We start from the raw sequence: 22,881 nt of genomic DNA, 5'->3' as shown, positions 1-22,881 counted from the left end.
GTTTGGAGCGGACCCCTTCCTCTTCCAACATGACTGTGCACCAGTGCACAAAGCAAGGTCCATAGAGACATGGATGACAGAGTCTGGTGTGGATGAACTTGACTGGCCTGTACAGAGTCCTGACCTGAACCCGATACAACACCTTTGGGATGAATTAGAACGGAGACTGAGAGTCAGGCCTTCTCCACCAACATCAGTGTGTGACCTCACCAATGCGCTTTTGGAAGTATGGTGGAAAATTCCTAGAAACACACTCCGCAACCTTGTGGACAGCCTTCCCAGAAGAGTTGAAGCTGTAATAGCTGCAAAAGGTGGACCGACATCATATTGAACCCTATGGGTTAGGAATGGGATGGCACTTCAAGTTCATAATTGAGTCAAGGCAGGTGGCCTAATACTTTTGGCAATATAGTGTACTTTCCATAAAGTATTCATCATATTCTCTTCATTTCTTATTAGGCTCCAGTGTTGCTTGTTTTTACGTTAGAGCTTTTATCCAATCAGAATTCAGCCAGCTTGTTGCCAGCGCTGTATGAATTCTGCCGGATAGACAGTTGATAGACAGTTGCGATAGCCAATCAGATCACGAGTTGTTGACAGTAGCCCATCTAGGTAGCCTTACGCTAAACGTGAGTGTGATTGGATTTTCGCTTGTTGCTCCCAAGTGATCACAAGTTGTAATTTGCGAAAAGCAGGAAGGGGCACCGGAGCCATACCTGAAATCATCGGTTCTCACTTTTTTAACTCAGAAAGAAAAAGCTCAAATATTTTATTTATTTATTTTTCCACATTAATATGTTCTTTACAATTTTTTTTAATTTTGACAGTACCACGTAAGGTATGTTTTAAATGCTGATGCGGGTTGATTGATTTTTAAATGTGCCGAAATACCGCCTGTTTTGTACACTGTTGAGGTGATTCAATGACCAGTAGTGCACAAGTGTGTTTCTATATAGCATTTCTCCAGCCGTGGTCATGTGGTGACATAAATGGATGGTATTTTGAGGGGTATTTATTAAAGTCGGACTAAATGGGACATCACTGAAAGCCTAGGTGGGAAACGCCACGATGGCGCCATCATATCCTTTACATAAATGTCTGTGGCGCATGTACTTTTTAAAATGTTTAAAACGTGATACATATATTTAAAGCCAACTCTGTGTTAATAGCATCAACATATAGTTTCATGCTAACTGTTCCCATGTTAGCATTCTAACAAAAACATGCTAACAATGAAATGTTTTTGGGGTTTTTTGCAACAAGAGAAATTTCCCCCAATTTCTTTTGTAAAGTAAATCATGAGCATCTACATCAACATTATGATTTACCGGAGTGGCTGGTTAGGACAGATTAAAAATTAAAGGATATAAATAAATAATAACAAATAATAGAATGCTAATCCGAATCAGCTTTATTGGCCAAGTATTATTAACCCATGAGGACTTTGACTTGGTAGACTTTGCTCTCTTTGTTCAATGCAAGAAACACAGAAAATGTAAAAACTACGAGAATGTCTTATGCTAGCGTTTTGGCTAATTTTGTACGTTTCAACCTAAAATTCATGGATATCTTTACTTGGTGCTATCTTGAACGCTGTGGAATAACTCTGGAACTAATCTGTCACTGTGAATGTACTAACTCACGTTCAAGTCATCATCTTTTTGCTTTGCTCTTTTCAACACTGCGCTATTGTTGATTAGCTTTGCACATATTAGTTATTTAAGTACGTGTTTATATTTTTAGTTCTTCGTTAATATTTTTATTTTTTACATTGAACAAGAGAGCACAGCCTACCAAGTCAGATTCCTTGTGTGTTAAACATACTTGGCCAATAAAGCTTATTCTGAGTCTGATCTTGAAAGTATGCTAACTTTTTCCATGGTAGAATGCTAACGTTAGCATTCTAGTTAATTTATACGTTTAAACTTAAAATTCATGGTTTTTGATACTTGGCACAATCTTGTAAGTATGCTAGCTGTTTCTTTGTTAGCATGCTAAGCCTAGCATTTTATTATGCTAAGATTAGCACACTATTTTTTATTTTCAATTAGTTTTGCATTTGCCTTTAACACTGTTAACTTTTTTAAAGTTAATTTGTACGTTTAAACTTAAAAATGATGGATTTTGAGACTTGTCACAAACTTTTAAGTATGTTAACTGTTTCTATGTTAGCATGCTAACACTAGTATTTCACTATGCTAACATTAGCACACTATTTTTTTGTTTTCAATTAGTTTTGCATTTGCCTTTAAAACGACTTTAACATTTTTAAAGTTAATTTGTACGTTAAAACTTAAATCATGGATTTTGAGACTTGGCACAATCTTGTAAGTATGCTAACTGTTTCTATGTTAGCATGCTAACACTAGCATTTCATTATGCTAACATTAGCACACGATTATTTATTTTTAATTAGTTTTGCATTTGCCTTTAAAACGTTAACTTTTTTAAAAGTTAATATTTACATTTAAACTTAAAAATCATGGATTTTGATTCTAGTCACAATCTTGTCAGTATTTTAACTGTTTCTATGTTTGCATGCTATCACTAGCATTTTATTATGCTAAGATTAGCACACTATTTTTTATTTTCAATTAGTTTTGTATTTTCCTTTAAAACGTCTTTAACTTTTTTTTAACCTAATTTGTACCTTTAAACTTAAAAATCATGGATTTTGATTCTAGTCACAATCTTGTCAGTATTCTAACTGTTTCTATGTTAGCATGCTATCACTAGCATTTTATTGTGCTAAGATTAACACACTATTTTTTTTTTTCAATTAGTTTTGCATTTGCCTTTAAAACGACGTTTACTTTTTTAAAGTTAATTTGTACGTTTAAACTTAAAAATCATGGATTTTGAGACTTGCCACAAACTTTTAAGTATGTTAACTGTTTCTCTGTTAGCATGCTAACACTAGCAATTCACTATGCTAACATTAGCACACTATTTTTTGTTTTCAATTAGTTTTGCATTTGCCTTTAAAACAACCTTCACTTTTTTAAAGTTAATTTGTACGTTAAAACTTAAAAATCATGGATTTTGAGACTTGGCACAATCTTGTAAGTATGCTAACTGTTTCTATGTTAGCATGCTAACACTGGCGTTTAATTATGCTAACATTAGCACACTATTATTTATCATGGCTCTTCTACTTGTACAATAGTACAGTTACATGGCTCTTCTACTTGTACCATAATACAGTTACATGTCTTATACTTGTACTATAATACAGTTGCATGTCTTATACTGGTACCATAATACAGTTACATGTCTTATTCTTGTACCATAATACAGTTACATGTCTTATACTTGTACCATAATACAGTTGCATGGCTCTTATACTTGTACCATAATACACCATAATAGTTACATGGCTCTTCTACTTGTACCATAATACAGTTACATGGCTCTTCTACTTGTACCATAATACAGTTACATGTCTTATACTTGTACCATAATACAGTTACATGGCTCTTATACTTGTACCATAATACAGTTACATGTCTTATTCTTGTACCATAATACAGTTACATGGCTCTTATACTTGTACTATAATACAGTTACATGTCTTGTTCTTGTACCATAATACAGTTACATGGCTCTTCTACTTGTACCATAATACAGTTACATGTCTTGTTCTTGTACCATAATACAGTTACATGGCTCTTCTACTTGTACCGTAATACAGTTACATGTCTTATACTTGTACCATAATACAGTTACATGTCTTGTTCTTGTACCATAATACAGTTACATGGCTCTTCTACTTGTACCGTAATACAGTTACATGTCTTATACTTGTACCATAATACAGTTACATGGCTCTTATACATGTACCATAATACACCGTACAGTTACATGGCTCTTATACTTGTACCATAATACACCATAATAGTTACATGGCTCTTCTACTTGTACCATAATACAGTCACATGGCTCTTCTACTTGTACCATAATACAGTTACATGTCTTATACTTGTACCATAATACAGTTACATGGCTCTTCTACTTGTACCATAATACAGTTACATGGCTCTTCTACTTGTACCATAATACAGTTACATGTCTTATACTTGTACCATAATACAGTTACATGGCTCTTATACTTGTACCATAATACAGTTACATGTCTTCTACTTGTACCATAATACAGTTACATGTCTTATACTTGTACCATAATACAGTTACATGGCTCTTCTACTTGTACCATAATACAGTTACATGGCTCTCCTACTTGTACCATAATACAGTTACATGGCTCTTCTACTTGTACCATAATACAGTTACATGGCTCTTCTACTTGTACCATAATACAGTTACATGTCTTATACTTGTACCATAATACAGTTACATGGCTCTTATACTTGTACCATAATACAGTTACATGTCTTCTACTTGTACCATAATACAGTTACATGTCTTATACTTGTACCATAATACAGTTACATGGCTCTTCTACTTGTACCATAATACAGTTACATGGCTCTTCTACTTGTACCATAATACAGTTACATGTCTTCTACTTGTACCATAATACAGTTACATGTCTTATACTTGCACCATAATACAGTTACATGGCTCTTATACTTGTACCATAATACAGTTACATGTCTTATTATTGTACCATGATACAGTTACATGTCTTATTCTTGTACCATAATACAGTTACATGTCTTATACTTGTACCATAATACAGTTACATGGCTCTTCTACTTGTACCATAATACAGTTACATGTCTTCTACTTGTACCATAATACAGTTACATGTCTTATACTTGTACCATAATACAGTTACATGGCTCTTCTACTTGTACCATAATACAGTTACATGGCTCTTCTACTTGTACCATAATACAGTTACATGTCTTATACTTGTACCATAATACAGTTACATGGCTCTTATACTTGTACCATAATACAGTTACATGTCTTCTACTTGTACCATAATACAGTTACATGTCTTATACTTGTACCATAATACAGTTACATGGCTCTTCTACTTGTACCATAATACAGTTACATGGCTCTTCTACTTGTACCATAATACAGTTACATGTCTTATACTTGTACCATAATACAGTTACATGTCTTATACTTGTACCATAATACAGTTACATGGCTCTTCTACTTGTACCATAATACAGTTACATGTCTTATTCTTGTACCATAATACAGTTACATGTCTTATTCTTGTACCATAATACAGTTACATGTCTTCTACTTGTACCATAATCAGTGTTGGGACTAACGCTGTTGTGATCCGCTGCCCGGATCATATTTTTTATTTACGTTTTCAAGATACTTGTGTTTTTGGTTAGTTTTGAACTCCTTGAGTACCTGTTTTGTACACCTGAGTTTGTTGCCATGGCTGCTTATTATTTTCACCTGCCGCGTTTGTTCCCGACACGCACCTGTTTGTCATCACTGACATTATTATTTAAGTCTGTCCTCCCTGTCATTCGTTCTGGCTTCGTAGTTTGTTTTCGTGCAACAGTTGACGACTTTTGTTCCGGCTCTGTACCTGTTAGCTTCCATGCTAAACTTCTTTTTTTTTTACCTTCTAGCGCCCATGCTAGCTCTTTTAGTTTTTTGCCTTATGTGCTATGAGCACCCTTTTCTTTTTTCCAGTATAAGTTATTATTAAATAAATACTCTCTTACCTGCACGCTGTGTCTGACGCCCGTCTGCATTCCTGAGAGAACGAACCCCGCATCACAATGCGCCCCGGTCGTCACAGTACGAAGCCAGCAAAAAGTTATTTCGCTACGGGCTTGACGGAGGTGTATGAAGGTGCGTGGATGGTCCTCCGAGCGATGGAAGCAGAGACGCTCCGCTGTTCTCCAGATGAGGAGATAATATGGGGACCTGGAGGTGTTCTGGTCCCGATCGACTCCATCTGGCCCGGGGAGGTCCGCTCTCAGCCCGCTCGCACGCGTCAGCGAAGGCGGAAGTCGCACAAGACGGCTTCAGCTCGCGACAGAGACGCGCCACCCCCGCAATTCTTCCCTCCGAAACACAGCCAACCAGCCCATGATTCCCCTCCGCCGATGTTTGGTAATCCCATCACTCACTTTGCCAAACAGTTCACTGATTGGGCTGTCAGTCAGCTGGAGACCCGCGCGGATGACGTCATCCCGTCCACTGGTGATGACGTCATAGACGAAGACATTTTTTTAAATTCAGTCAATTCTTTCTGTCAGCCGCCTCCAAATGACTTTAATTCAACAATTAAATACTATCAGGACATTTTTGTTAATTATAAGTCTAGTCAGTACCAGTCACATTCTGGTTTTCAAGCTCCGCCCCCAATTACTTTGGCCCCACCCCCTAGGGCTCAAACTCCGCCCACTCCTCTGTTTTCTCCCTCCTGGTCATCCCGACAGTCCCATATTGGGGAGATGAATAGACAATTTGGACATTTAAAAGGGGAGGAGCCTACCCCCCTCCTCACCTCCTCCTTCCCACCCCTAAAGACTGTTCCAGACTGCACAAGACGCGTCTGGGATCCGCTTCTTGAGGGGGGGGCTAGTACTGGGTGCTTTGCTAGTGGGCGGGCACAGCAGCACCCAGCCAAGCCCAAACCTCCATGCCGACCTCCGCCACCAGATCTTCGGCGTGCTAAGCCACAACCTCCTGCTCCAAGGCTGGTTTCCGCACCAGCACCGACTCCAAGTCTGGTTTCCGTACCAGCACCTGTTTCCACGGCAACGACAACGACAGCCCGGACGCCCGCCACTCTGACGCCACCATCAACCCTGGTGGTCCTGCAAACACCATCCTCTCCACCTCCTGCTCCATCGCTGCAAAGCACACGAAACCCCGCAGTGACCGACCAAGTAAAAAGGGCATTGCACCAACAGGCCAAACAACTTGGACAACAGGTGGAACAGTTTGGCGTTCTTGGGGCTTGCGTCAATGCCATGGCGGAACGCCAAGACGCCCGCCTTGATGTTTTGGAGAGACAGCTGGGCAGTATACTCTCCGCGCTGCAGGTGATGATTCCACCTACGGCCAACGCAGCAGTCCAGCTGAGACATTCACCACCCGCAGATACTCCGTTGCCTGCTCCGCCCACGCCGACAGACGAGCCGCCTGCTCCGCCCACGCCGACAGACGAGCCGCCTGCTCCGCCTCTGGCTCCGCCCACGCCGACAGACGAGCCGCCTGCTCCGCCTCTGGCTCCGCCCACGCCGACAGACGAGCCGCCTGCTCCGCCTCTGGCTCCGCCCACGCCGACAGACGAGCCGCCTGCTCCGCCCACGCCGACGGCGCCTCCTACTTCCATGGCGACGGCGCCTCCTGCTTCCATGGCGACGGCGCCTCCTGCTTCCATGGCGACGGCGCCTCCTGCTTCCATGGCGACGGCGCCTCCTGCTTCCATGGCGACGGCGCCTCCTGCTTCCACGGCGACGGCGCCTCCTGCTTCCACGGCGACGGCGCCTCCTGCTTCCACGGCGACGGCGCCTCCTGCTTACACGGCGACGGCGCCTCCTGCTTCCACGGCGACGGCGCCTCCTGCTTCCACGGCGACGGCGCCTCCTGCTTCCACGGCGACGGCGCCTCCTGCTTCCACGGCAACGGCGCCTCCTGCTTCCACGGCGACGGCGCCTCCTGCTTCCACGGCGACGACGCCTCCTGCTTCCACGGCGACGACGCCTCCTGTTTCCACGGCGACGACGCCGCCTCCTGTTTCCATGGCGACGACGACGCCTCCTGTTTCCACGGCGACGACGACGCTTCCTCCTGCTTCCACGGCGACGACGACGCTTCCTCCTGCTTCCACGGCAACGTCTGCTCTCTCCTCGTCGTCTCAGCGACCTCGGGTGGTCTGGCGGCGCAAGCGGCGCTCTCGGAGGTTAGAGTATGGACGCCAGTGGCGCAAACAGCAGCGACACCCGAGACGTAGTCGCAGAACTCTCCGGCTGCTGAACTTCTGGCGCCACTCACGTCCACCTTCTCGGCAGCCACAAATGTGGCCTTTCCGTGGTCGCCCGCCTCGCCTCCGGCAGCGCCGTTCCATTCGCCGCCGCCACCTGACTCGTCCCCGGTGGATTCGGGGACATGTGACCTGGCGACCCTCCGCCAAATCCTCCCTCCACCCTCCCTGGACTCTTGAACTTTGTTATAGTTGGGGGGGTTTTAGTTTTTCAAAGGGACATCTGGAATCTGTCCCTTAAGAGGACAGGGGTACTGTTGTGATCCGCTGCCCGGATCATATTTTTTATTTACGTTTTCAAGATACTTGTGTTTTTGGTTAGTTTTGAACTCCTTGAGTACCTGTTTTGTACACCTGAGTTTGTTGCCATGGCTGCTTATTATTTTCACCTGCCGCGTTTGTTCCCGACACGCACCTGTTTGTCATCACTGACATTATTATTTAAGTCTGTCCTCCCTGTCATTCGTTCTGGCTTCGTAGTTTGTTTTCGTGCAACAGTTGACGACTTTTGTTCCGGCTCTGTACCTGTTAGCTTCCATGCTAAACTTCTTTTTTTTTTTACCTTCTAGCTCCCATGCTAGCTCTTTTAGTTTTTTGCCTTATGTGCTATGAGCACCCTTTTCTTTTTTCCAGTACAAGTTATTATTAAATAAATACTCTCTTACCTGCACGCTGTGTCTGACGCCCGTCTGCATTCCTGAGAGAACGAACCCCGCATCACAATGCGCCCCGGTCGTCACAAACTAGTAATCTAACGCGTTATTTTTTTTTATTCAGTAATTTAGTTACCGTTACTACATGATGCGTTACTGCGTTATTTTACGTTACTTTTGATGTAGTATCGGCTTGAAACAGAAGCGCTGCGGTGTCGTTCTTCTGAATCTTCCTCTGTCACAAGCCGGAGAGAAGAAAAGAGGCGCGGTCTATGTGTGTGTGGGTGTGGGTGTGGGGAAAAAAAGTTGTTGGCACGTTCAGTCCACACACAGCGTGGTCATGGCGAGCGGAGTAACGGAGGAGCTTGAACGCCCCCGCCATTGAATCGGTGTGTTTATAAGTGCAGACTCGGTTGTGCAAAACAAGGGTTTTAAACACATGCTGAACGTGCTTGAACCACGTTACGACATCCCGTCGCGCACCCACTTCAGCAATAAGATTGTGCCAGATCTTTATGAGCAGGAGAAGAAAAAAGTTGTGGATGAACTATCCCGAGCATCATCTGTTGCGCTCATGACAGACGGGTGGACGTCCAGCGGAACTATAAGCGCTCACTTCATCACAGCAGACTGGGAGATGAGAAAACACGCCCCCTCTACGAGAGTCACTTTGCGCAGGTACTGACACAAGCAGTGGAGGACTGGAAGATAAAGATATCCCAGTCACACGTGATAATGCCAAAAATCAAATAATTACAGAGAATGAGGCAGGACTGGGACCACAGATAGGTGCTTTGCACATGTAGTGAATTTGGCATCACAGAAGGGAATCTCAGTCAATAGGATGGAGCGCCTCTTTGGGAGGATCAGGAAGGTTTCTTACTTCCACCCAAGCACAACAGCTGCTCATGTGCTTAAGACAAAGCAAGAAATGCTAAAGCTGCCTAATCATAAGCTCATACATGATGTCCCAACGAGGTGGAACTCCACTTATGATATGTTGGAGCAGCAGGCAGCTATATACTCTGCATTGACCCACAACACCCTGAAGACAAATGTCACCCTGTCTGATGATGATGTGAGAGTGGCAGGTGAGGTCCTCCAGGTGCTTAAACCCCTCAAAAGTGTTCCATCTCTACTGAGCACTGAAACTTCACCATCTGTGTCAATGATCCTGCCACTGAAAACAAGTATTCTACAATCCATGGCTCCAAGTGTGGAAGACAGCAGCATCACTCCAGATGTCAGGCTTTATGTTTCAAGGAAGATGATGTGCCTTCTTATGTTGCACTTTAACTTGTTTTTTATTCATGGTCATTGGTCCAAGTTTAAAGAAAGGAGGAATGCCTTTTTATGTTGCACTGTTTTTCATTAATTATGTTAAAAGGAAAATAAAAATGTATGTCAAGTTGATCAACAGATTGTATTATTCTCCAGTGCAATAACAGTACTGAAATGAAGGCAAAAAGGGCATTAATGGGAGCTTTAAAAAAAAAAGAAGAAAAAAAGAAGTAACTAAATAGTTACTTTTCACAGTAACGCATTACTTTTTGGTGTAAGTAACTGAGTTAGTAACTGAGTTACTTTTGAAATAAAGTAACTAGTAACTGTAACTAGTTACTGGTTTTCAGTAACTAACCCAACACTGACCATAATACAGTTACATGGCTCTTATACCTGTACCATAATACACCATAATAGTTACATGGCTCTTCTACTTGTACCATAATACAGTTACATGGCTCTTCTACTTGTACCATAATACAGTTACATGTCTTATACTTGTACCATAATACAGTTACATGGCTCTTATACTTGTACCATAATACAGTTACATGTCTTATTCTTGTACCATAATACAGTTACATGGCTCTTATACTTGTACCATAATACAGTTACATGTCTTGTTCTTGTACCATAATACAGTTACATGGCTCTTATACTTGTACCATAATACAATTACATGTCTTGTTCTTGTACCATAATACAGTTACATGGCTCTTCTACTTGTACCGTAATACAGTTACATGTCTTATACTTGTACCATAATACAGTTACATGGCTCTTATACATGTACCATAATACACCGTACAGTTACATGGCTCTTATACTTGTACCATAATACACCATAATAGTTACATGGCTCTTCTACTTGTACCATAATACAGTTACATGGCTCTTCTACTTGTACCATAATACAGTTACATGGCTCTTCTACTTGTACCGTAATACAGTTACATGTCTTATACTTGTACCATAATACAGTTACATGGCTCTTCTACTTGTACCGTAATACAGTTACATGTCTTATACTTGTACCATAATACAGTTACATGTCTTATACTTGTACCATAATACAGTTACATGGCTCTTTTACTTGTACCATAATACAGTTACATGGCTCTTCTACTTGTACCATAATACAGTTACATGTCTTATACTTGTACCATAATGCAGTTACATGGCTCTTCTACTTGTACCATAATACAGTTACATGTCTTACACTTGTACCATAATACAGTTACATGTCTTATACTTGTACCATAATACAGTTACATGTCTTATACTTGTACCATAATACAGTTACATGTCTTATACTTGTACCATAATACAGTTACATGGCTCTTCTACTTGTACCATAATACAGTTACATGTCTTACACTTGTACCATAATACAGTTACATGTCTTATACTTGTACCATAATACAGTTACATGTCTTATACTTGTACCATAATACAGTTACATGTCTTATACTTATACCATAATACAGTTACATGTCTTATACTTGTACCATAATACAGTTACATGTCTTATACGTGAACCATAATACAGTTACATGGCTCCTTTACTTGTACCATAATACAGTTACATGTCTTATACTTGTACCATAATACAGTTACATGTCTTATACGTGTGCCATAATACAGTTACATGGCTCCTTTACTTGTACCTTAATACACTAGGGCGGTGCTAAAGAGCCTTATGCGTTTTTTGTTGTTTTTTTTTTCAAAATGTGTTTCTTGTGTTGGTCCACCACAGGTATATGAATGTATGGGAAACACTGACTAAATACAACAACACCAAATTGACAAAAAGCAAAATAATTTGTGTTTTTTAAAAGTTGTCGTTAATGTTTCTTTTATTCCTCAAATGCATTGTTGTGTTTTCTCAGCTGGACGAGACTTTCTCGGTGGTACTTAGCAGCCATAGCAGTCCGCCCAGTCGCCTCGGCAGCCACACGGAGGTCAACGTCACGGTGAGGAGGAATGACGATCCCTTCGGGGTCATCGAGTTCCTGCAATCAGGAGCAGCAGTGGTCATCAGTGAGAGCAAAGGCGCTGAGACACACCAAGGTACTTTGGAGTAGCGCCTTTTACATCTTGAATTGGAATGAGTCATGCAGGGTTTCGTACAGGTGCTTAAAAACCTTGAAAATGCTTGGATTTTGGGTGAAGTGCTTGTAAATGCTTGGAAATGTTCATCATATTTCTATGTCTGTCTCAATAGGCTAATTCTAAAATGAAAAAAAAAAAATCAATGCGTTTCCTTAAAAACGAAAGCTCCACGCTTGATCTGTTGGTTTTGCACAAGCCTTTACATTATGTTGTTGTCATGTATATACGGCTCAGTGTCGCCCCCCCCAAGAGGACAGTGGTGCATCTGCCGGGAGGTTGTCGTTTTAATGAACATTGGATGGAAAATGACAAATACAAACTTTGGATTAAACGTGGACCAAATCCACATGCAGCCTGCTGCAAAGTATTCAAAAAGTGGCCTAGTGGTTAGAGTGTCCTCCCTATGATCGGTAGGTTGTGAGTTCAAAACCCCGGCCGAGTCATACCAAAGACTTTAAAAATGGGAGCCATTACCTCCCTGCTTGGCACTCAGCATCAAGGGTTGGAATTGGGGGTTAAATCACCAAAAATGATTCCCGGGCGCGGCCACCACTGCTGCCCACTGCTCCCCTCACCTCCCAGGGGGTGATCAAGGGGATAGGTCAAATGCAAAGAATCATTTCACCACACCTCGTGTGTGTATGACAATCATTGGTACTTTAACTTTTACTTTAAAATCCAACATGGTTCGATGTATTTTTTGCTCCATTATTTTGGTTGTCTATTTAACTTGTCTGACTACCTCAGTTAAAGCAAACAAGTTGCATTTTCTCGTTTTGGTTAATTGCATTAAAATGGTTACATTATTGGACTTGTTTGTACTGTGAAGGTCATGTAATGTATCATTTGTAACCTTTTTCACAACTTAGAGTCGAGTTAACATGAATGATTTTGTAGTTTTTACACAACATGGTTGTGTACGTTTCTTGCTCTATTATTTTCGTTGTATACTTAACTTGTCTGGCTACCTTAGTGAAAGCAAAAAAAGTTAACGTTTCTCTTATTGTTACTTTCTTATCATAGCCACAGTTATAAGGCTAAATATGCTTAATGAAAGGTGACTGAGGTGAAACAAAATATGTTTCCTTTAATTTATTATCCTTATATTAATGTGGGACAGTTTTGTTAATAAATGAGTGAAATTGACATTTTCAGGGTGCGTGTATTTATATCACATTACGCAGTTTACAAGCACAAAGACGGTGTGAATCAATCCGTGCTGTTCGATATCATTGAGTGCTGTAAGTAAGAATAAGAATAAGAATAAGGGACGGCGTGGCGCAGTGGAAGAATGGCCGTGCGCGACCCGAGGGTCCCTGGTTCAATCCCCACCTAGTACCAACCTCGTCATGTCTGTTGGTGTCCTGAGCAAGACACTTCACCCTTGCTCCTGATGGGTGCTGGTTAGCGCCTTGCATGGCAGCTCCCTCCATCAGTGTGTGAATGTGTGTGTGAATGGGTAAATGTGGAAGTAGTGTCAAAGCGCTTTGAGTACCTTGAAGGTAGAAAAGCGCTATACAAGTACAACCCATTTATCATTTATCATTTAAGAACAAGAAATTTGAAAAACAACACAAATGGAGACACGTTTGCAAACACCAATGACATTGAATAGTCACACTGCTTCATTTTCTATGCCCCATTCAGTTAATGATAACTGCTGGTTCGATGTTAGGCTTAGCTTTTAGCAGATTTTTCTAAAGACAGCATTTGTTGACCTCAAACAACAAGGCTAGGGATTGATTCACACTGGTTTTCGCCTTTTGAAGGGTACTGGAAAAACTGGAAAATTGATCTGGAAAGTCCTTAAAAAGTGCTAGAATTTGGCCATGGAAAAGGTGTACGAACCCTGGTCATGGAACATGTGTTCAGTCGCAATACTCGATACATGTTTTGCAGCAATCTATTCTGTCAAGCGAAACCGGGGTTTCTTCGGAGAGGTGTCGGTTTCTTGGATCCTTGAGCCAGCTGCGTCCGAAGATGTCAGCCCCATCCAGGGAAACATCACCTTCAAGGAGGGGGAACAACTCAAAAACCTCACTCTTCTGTCTTTACCTGACGAGGTGCACTGAGGAAGTTAACGTAAAATGACAGAAGTTGCTGCCAGGAGTTAACCGTGCAGTTTGTGGTCCTAGATTCCTGAAGGCATGGAAAATTTCACCGTCACTTTGGTGAACGCGAATGGCGGAGCGAGGCTGGGACACAGTGTCACTGCCAATCTACACATTAGAAATAACGATGACCCTGTCTACTTTTCTGGTAAGAACTATCTGTTGTCATGTAAATGAATACAAATAACAAAAACTAATAATAAAATACATAATAAATTACAAAAAATATATATACATATATACAATAAAATGAAAAATGTTGATGTTTTATTTTTTATATCTGTTGGAATGTATTTACAGTGGAACCTCGATTTCAATCAATTAATCAATCAAAGTTTATTTATATAGCCCTAAATCACAAGTGTCTCAAAGGGCTGGTCAAGCCACAACGACATCCTCGGCTCAGATCCCACATTTACAAACTTAATTGGTTGTTGAACATGGTTCGTAAATTGAGAAATCCGTATAGTAAAGCATAGTTCCCCTGAAGCAACAATGTAAACATAAATAATTGGTTCTAGCCACGACAAAAGTCCATATTTTAGTAAAATAATGCACACTTTGAATACACTACAATGAGTGTATCATGTGTATATATATGTATATATATGTATGTGTATATATACATAATGTATATATATGCGTGTATATATGTATGTATATTATGTATATTAAAAGCAAATCTATATAATCTATATTTATATATATACATACGTTAGGTCAGGAAAAAACACAGAGGCTATATCACTACAAGCCTGTTTTGCAGGTTTCCCTGCTCGTCAGGGGATTTTATTTTAAAATTATTATGTTTATTATAAAACCTGCGAAACAGGCTTGTAGGGATGATATAGTCTCTGTGTTTTTTCCTGACCTAACGTATATTCCGCTCTACCCCGGTATTGAGCACTGTATAACGGATACACCACAGAAACCTTGACTATATATATATATATATATATATATATATATATATATATATATATATATATATACACACACACATATATATATGGTAACACTTTAGTATGGGGAACATATTCACCATTAATTAGTTGCTTATTAAAGTAACAAAGACTTAGAGTTATTTGGACACTAGGGGAACATATAAGAGTTAAGGTTAGGGTTACTAATAAGCAATAATTCTGCGGTTATTGAGGGAAGACTCTTAGTTAATGGCTTCCTGGTTGCAGAATAAGGCATTAATAAATACTTAATAATGACTAATTAAGAGCCAATATGTTACTAATTTGAATGTTAATAAGCAACTAATTAATGGTGAATATGTTCCCCATACTATCAATCAATCAATCAATGTTTATTTATATAGCCCTAAATCACAAGTGTCTCAAAGGGCTGCACAAGCCACAACGACATCCTCGGTACAAAGCCCACATAAGGGCAAGGAAAAACTCACCCCAGTGGGACGTCGATGTGAATACTAAAGTGTTACTATATATACAATATGTATATATTTGTTTATATACATTATATATTACACATATATACACTATATAAGGATCAACTATCTATTCGTTATCAAAATAACACAACAACGGCAAGCTGAATTGTCATTGCGTGCACACACACACACACACACACTCACACACACACACACACACACACACGCACACACACACACACACACACAAACGTCCCTATGGCGTTTTCAAAAAATGTTAACAGACATGTTGCCAGAATAGCAAAAAAGCAATATAATTTTTACCTTGCCTTCCGCGAACGTCAGATGAAGTGCCGTCACGAGGCGTAGAAGGGAAGACAGGCAGAGAGACGGGGACGTGGGGAGTAAGTATAAGTCCACAGCGAATCCTTCCTTATTCCAGGCTGACTTGTTGGCGTTTTAGACCGATATAGAGTAAGCAATACGGACAAAACTTGGTGAATGGCGAGAAAAGAAACACACACTGAAGTATCGACCGACCGCGTAAACAGGAAGTGATGTCATCAAAATGGCAGCAGCACACAAAATGAATGAAGTGTTCCTACACAGAGACATGGTTCGCACCAAAGGCACTATCGGCGCCACCTAAAAGTTCATAAACCAAAAAAGTTCTCAAATAGAGGGGTTCCTAAATCGAGGTTCTCATCAATCCTTCTCATCCGCCTCTGTGTCTCCCTTGCTTTTTGTCCCTGTAAAGAACCTGTCGTTGTGCGGCTTCAGGAGGGCGGCATAGCGAACTTCAAGGTTGTAAGGACCGGTCGAGCGGATTACGTCAGCACCGTGGAGTACCGCGTGAAACTTGGTGATGCGTCACCAGATGACCTCGCCCTGCTGAGTGGCGACGCGTCGCTGCTGGTGTACGACATCGGGGAACGGATGAAGAACATCTCTGTGGCCATAGAGGACGACGACACACCAGAAGCAGATGAACACTTCTACATTGAATTGTATAATGCCACTGGTGAGTAGACATGATGTCTATAATGTGTGTGAATGTGAGTGTGAATGTTGTCTGTCTATCTGTGTTGGCCCTGTGATGAGGTGGCGACTTGTCCAGGGTGTACCCCGCCTTCCGCCCGAATGCAGCTGAGATAGGCTCCAGCGCCCCCCGCGACCCCAAAAGGGACAAGCGGTAGAAAATGGATGGATATATATATATATATATATATATATATATATATATATATATATATATATATATATATATATATATATATATACTGTATGTATATATATATATATATATATATATGTCTTAATAAGGTTATCCAAAAAATAGTGCTCGATACCGTAGTAGAGCGCAATATATGTATGTGTGGGAAAAAAATCACAAGACTATTTCATCTCTACAGGCCTGTTTCATGAGGGGGGGGTACCCTCAATCGATTGAGGGTACCCCCCTCATGAAACAGGCCTGTAGAGATGAAATAGTCTTGTGATTTTTTTCCCACACATACATATATATATATATATATATATATATACATATACATATACATATATATGTATATGTGTACATATATATGTATATATATGTATATGTGTACATACATACATACATACATACATACATACATATATATATATATGTATATATATATATATATATATATATATGTATATATATATATGTATATATATATATATATATATATATATATATATATGTATATGTGTACATGTATATGTATGTGTACATATATATGTATATATATATGGATATGTGTACATACATATATATATATATATATATATATATATATATATGTTAATGTGTACATATATACATATACAATTATATGTATATGTGTATGTGTACATATATATGTATATATATATGTTAATGTGTACATATATACATATACAATTATATGTATATGTGTATGTGTACATATATATGTATATATATATGAAAATGTGTACATATATATATGTATATGTATATATATATATATATATATACATATATACATACAGGTAAAAGCCAGTAAATTAGAATATTTTGAAAAACTTGATTTATTTCAGTAATTGCATTCAAAAGGTGTAACTTGTACATTATATTTATTCATTGCACACAGACTGATGCATTCAAATGTTTATTTCATTTAATTTTGATGATTTGAAGTGGCAACCAATGAAAATCCAAAATTCCGTGTGTCACAAAATTAGAATATTACTTAAGGCTAATACAAAAAAGGGATTTTTAGAAATGTTGGCCAACTGAAAGGTATGAAAATGAAAAATATGAGCATGTACAATACTCAATACTTGGTTGGAGCTCCTTTTGCCTCAATTACTGCGTTAATGCGGCGTGGCATGGAGTCGATGAGTTTCTGGCACTGCTCAGGTGTTATGAGAGCCCAGGTTGCTCTGATAGTGGCCTTCAACTCTTCTGCGTTTTTGGGTCTGGCATTCTGCATCTTCCTTTTCACAATACCCCACAGATTTTCTATGGGGCTAAGGTCAGGGGAGTTGGCGGGCCAATTTAGAACAAAAATACCATGGTCCGTAAACCAGGCACGGGTAGATTTTGCGCTGTGTGCAGGCGCCAAGTCCTGTTGGAACTTGAAATCTCCATCTCCATAGAGCAGGTCAGCAGCAGGAAGCATGAAGTGCTCTAAAACTTGCTGGTAGACGGCTGCGTTGACCCTGGATCTCAGGAAACAGAGTGGACCGACACCAGCAGATGAGTTGAAGGCCACTATCAGAGCAACCTGGGCTCTCATAACACCTGAGCAGTGCCAGAAACTCATCGACTCCATGCCACGCCGCATTAACGCAGTAATTGAGGCAAAAGGAGCTCCAACCAAGTATTGAGTATTGTACATGCTCATATTTTTCATTTTCATACTTTTCAGTTGGCCAACATTTCTAAAAATCCCTTTTTTGTATTAGCCTTAAGTAATATTCTAATTTTGTGACACACGGAATTTTGGATTTTCATTTGTTGCCACTTCAAATCATCAAAATTAAATGAAATAAACATTTGAATGCATCAGTCTGTGTGCAATGAATAAATATAATGTACAAGTTACACCTTTTGAATGCAATTACTGAAATAAATCAAGTTTTTCAAAATATTCTAATTTACTGGCTTTTACCTGTATATGTATATGTATAAATGTATATATATATATATATATATATATATATATATATATATATATATATATATATATATCCTTCCATCCATCCATTTTCTACCGCTTATTCCCTTCGGGGTCGCGGGGGGCGCTGGAGCCTATCTCAGCTACAATCGGGCGGAAGGCGGGGTACACCCTGGACAAGTCGCCACCTCATCATATGTATATGTATATGTGTACATATATATGTATACCGTATTTTTCGGACTGTAAGTCGCAGTTTTTTTCATAGTTTGGCCGGGGGTGCGACTTATACTCAGGAGCGACTTATGTGTGAAATTATTAACACACTACCGTAAAATATCAAATCATATTATTTAGCTCATTCACGTAAGAGACTAGACGTATAAGATTTCATGGGATTTAGCGATTAGGAGTGACAGATTGTTTGGTAAACGTATAGCATGTTCTATATGTTATAGTTATTTGAATGACTCTTACCATAATATGTTACGTTAACATACCAGGCACGTTCTCAGTTGGTTATTTATGCCTCATATAACGTACACTTATTCAGCCTGTTGTTCACTATTCTTTATTTATTTTAAATTGCCTTTCAAATGTCCATTCTTGGTGTTGGCTTTTATCAAACAAATTTCCCCCAAAAATGCGACTTATACTCCAGTGCGACTTAAATATGTTTTTTTATGCATGTTCGGCAGGTGCGACTTATACTCCGGTGCGACTTATACTCCGAAAAATACGGTATATATATGTATATATGTATATGAATATGAATATATGTATATGAATATATGCATATATATATATATATATATATATATATATATATATATATATATATATATATATATATATATATATATATATATATATATATGTATATGATTATATGTACATATATATAGATATGCATATGTATATATGTATATATGTATATGTATATATATATATATATATGTATATATGTATATGTATATATGTACATATATGTATCGTATTTACTCAAATAGTGGCCAAGTGTGTTGAAAATAATAATTTGTGCAAACCAACTCTCCTACTCCCCATATTCTCATCTGTAGACATTACCAGGCAACTATTGAGACAATTATTATTGCTCATACTTCAACTTTTATTATTTTTGTTCCGCACGTTTCTCTTACGCTTAATACGAGACGAACCGGCCAACGAACACCCACATATGTTATACCGTCGGAAAGGTCTCGGTAAGGGCAAGAGAGTGGGGTACATTTCGTGTTACCATGGCAACGCCATTCCGAAAACGAATCGCTATGGGTCCATTGAATAGGTACGCACCTTTTATAATGGCGAATATTTCCAGCTGACACTTTATCATCTGTTTTTACACTTTTTTTTTCTATTTCCGCAGCCCTGCACCTTAGAGTCATATAACTTGGTGTTTGACACAAGCTAACTTTTATCATGCTCACGTTAGCTTGCTAGCATGCTAACATTTGCGTGCTAACTTTTTGAGTTGCTTTTGCTACTGTTTAGCCCAGAGTCATATAACTTTGTATTTGACACTTGTTAACTGTTAGCATGCAAACGATTGCATGCTAGCAAGATAACTTAGGGTTGCTAACTTTTTCATCTATTTTTACACTTTTTTTTCTATTTTCGCAGCCTTTGAGTCGTATAACTTGGTATATTAAAGTTAAAGTTAAAGTACCAATGATTGTCACACACACACTAGGTGTGGCGAAATTATTCTCTGCATTTGACCCATCACCCTTGATCACCCCCTGGGAGGTGAGAGGAGCAGTGAGGAGCAGCGGTGGCCACGCCCGGGAATAATTTTTGGTGATTTAACCCCCAATTCCAACCCTTGATGCTGAGTGCCAAGCAGGGAGGTAATGGCTCCCATATTATAGTCTTTGGTATGACTCGGCTGGGGTTTGAACTCACAACCTACCGATCTCAGGGCGGATACTCTAACCACTAGGCCACTGAGTATCTTGCTATTGTTAGTATACATGCTAAGTGTTAGCATTTTTTTGTAAACATGCTACTGTTTTAGGCTAGCCCTGTGGCTCATTTTGTACAGTTACACCTAAAACTCACGGATTCAGACACTCGGCACCATCTTAAAAGTACGGCGGCTTCCAACGACCACCGGCCAGAGGTCCAGGGCACAGATAGCTGGTTTCAAATGTAACCTTCATTATAATCCCCTTAAATGTAATTGTAAAACCACATTGAACACTTAACAATAACTTCTACAAATGAAGGTGTAAAAATAAGGAATATGAAAGAAATGCTTCATAAAGTGTAACAAAATAGTGCAAAGTGTTAAAATGTAAACATAAAGAAACCTTAGAAGAGCTATTTTCTGCAGGTTTAGCTGAGCGCCTTGCATCATTTACAGGCCACTTTGGTCTGACTACGGTCCGCTTTAAGAAATTAAAAAAAACTTCCAAACTGTCCAGGTGATTTTTCCTGCTTTATCCACAATTTCACTCATTTTTTACTTTCTCTTCTCACTCCGTGCAAAGAATCAACCGCGGGACAACAGGATGGCACAACCAAACTTGATAGTTGATACTGTTACCTGATTAACGTGTCACTCCCACTGACCAGCGATCACTTCCTGCGTTGCTCGGTTACCAGAGAGCGAGTGCCCTTGTTCACGCAACCAACCTTGCTTCACAATTTCCGTTTTTTTCCTACAAGGTAAAAAAAAAAATCTAATGTTTTATCGTTTTAACGCATTTTTTAAAATGAGATATCAATTACGTGTCTATCGCAATATATATTGACATCATTGACATCAGCCCTATGATTGATTATTTAACAAATAAATTATGACAATAACATAATTTTTTTAAATTATATTTATTTTAATAATTTTTTATAAATTGTTTTGTACAAATAAAGTTCAAATTAGTGTTAAATTAAAAGGAATTGCATACATGCAGTATTTATAAATAAATGCCATGCTCACTCAGTTGAAGGCTATAAACCAGGGATGTCAAACTCATTTTAGATCGGGGGGCCACATGGAGAAAAATACACTCTCAAGTGGGCCGGACTGGTAAAATCACGGCACGATAACTTAAAAATAAAGACAACTTCAGATGGTTTTCTTTGTTTAAAAATAGAACAAGCACATTCTGAAATTGTACAAATCATAATGTTGTTGGGATTTTTTTACACTTATATGTTGCGGTTAATAGTTTTCTATCTTTATTCTTTCTGAATAAAATATGTGATAATGTTCATCAATCAACCCATTGGTGTTAATTTTCAATCTATCAAGATAAAAAAAAATTATCAAAATCAAATTACAGTATGTTATTTATGTAGTTTGATAATTTTCTTCGACTGGTGCACTAACATCATGTGGTTTAGTTTTTACATATGTAGCATTATCTACAAATATACAAAGAATTGCTATTGCGACGTCTAGTGGACACATTTACAACAGCTGTTTCTTTCATTCCAAAATTTCAGGTACATTTTTATATTTAGCAAACTCATCCCGCGGGCCGGATAAAACCTGTCCGCGGGCCTGATCCGGCCTTGGGCCGTACGTTTGACACCCCTGCTATAAACTATGTTGACTATGTGTTGTTGACAGCTTCATATGCATGCACAAACAGTTTACGCCAACATGAAGTGCCCTCCTAATCCCCACATTGTGTGTCAGGGACAGCAATAAAAGGCTGTCGGGCCCCAACAGAACCTTAATTACCAAACTCCAAATAGTCCGGGACACAAAGGCGAGCGACCCAGTTGGCCTCTCTGTGTTTACCAGTTGACAGTAATGGATAGGAGAGGAGTGAGGTGTCTGCTGTGTGACAGGGAACTGTCATTTCCATAATGACTGTGTTCCAAGTCTATAGTCTCCATGTGAGAACTCCATCAAACTCATGCTGGGACTTTGACATGTTTGCTAAGTTGCTTTAATTATGAAAGAAGACCTGCATGCTTATTTCAGTCTTCTCGTAGGATAGCAACCTGAAATATGTGACTCTGTGAAGGAATCTGGTATATATAACATCTTATTTAAGCTTGTTGTATGTAAATACACAGGTCAGGATTGATACCACATACTTCTTGTTTAGCACATGATACCTTTATTTTGGCCATAGACATTAACTACAGACGTCTATGACAGGGGTGTCCAAAAATGTTTGACTTGGGGGTTGCATTGGGCTAAAACAATTTGGCCGGGTGTCGAAAGTCGACTGCTTGTAAA

At 39.4% G+C, this 22,881-nt stretch overlaps 1 protein-coding gene across 1 annotated transcript in view; it reads left to right on the top strand.

Moving 5' to 3' along the window:
• adgrv1 (adhesion G protein-coupled receptor V1) overlaps window positions 1-22,881 on the top strand; it is a 513,902-nt gene that overhangs the window by 117,776 nt on the left and 373,245 nt on the right. The window contains exons 15-18 of the mRNA XM_061980535.1: window positions 11,766-11,946; window positions 13,888-14,051; window positions 14,124-14,247; window positions 16,256-16,519. Of these exons, the coding sequence (XP_061836519.1) occupies window positions 11,766-11,946; window positions 13,888-14,051; window positions 14,124-14,247; window positions 16,256-16,519 (733 nt within the window). The remainder of the gene's footprint in view (window positions 1-11,765; window positions 11,947-13,887; window positions 14,052-14,123; window positions 14,248-16,255; window positions 16,520-22,881) is intronic.

This window comes from Nerophis lumbriciformis, linkage group LG20, assembly GCF_033978685.3.
Source record: "Nerophis lumbriciformis linkage group LG20, RoL_Nlum_v2.1, whole genome shotgun sequence".
In the NCBI taxonomy this organism is placed as follows: Eukaryota; Metazoa; Chordata; class Actinopteri; order Syngnathiformes; family Syngnathidae; genus Nerophis; species Nerophis lumbriciformis.
This window is presented reverse-complemented; position numbering and strand designations above follow the sequence as displayed.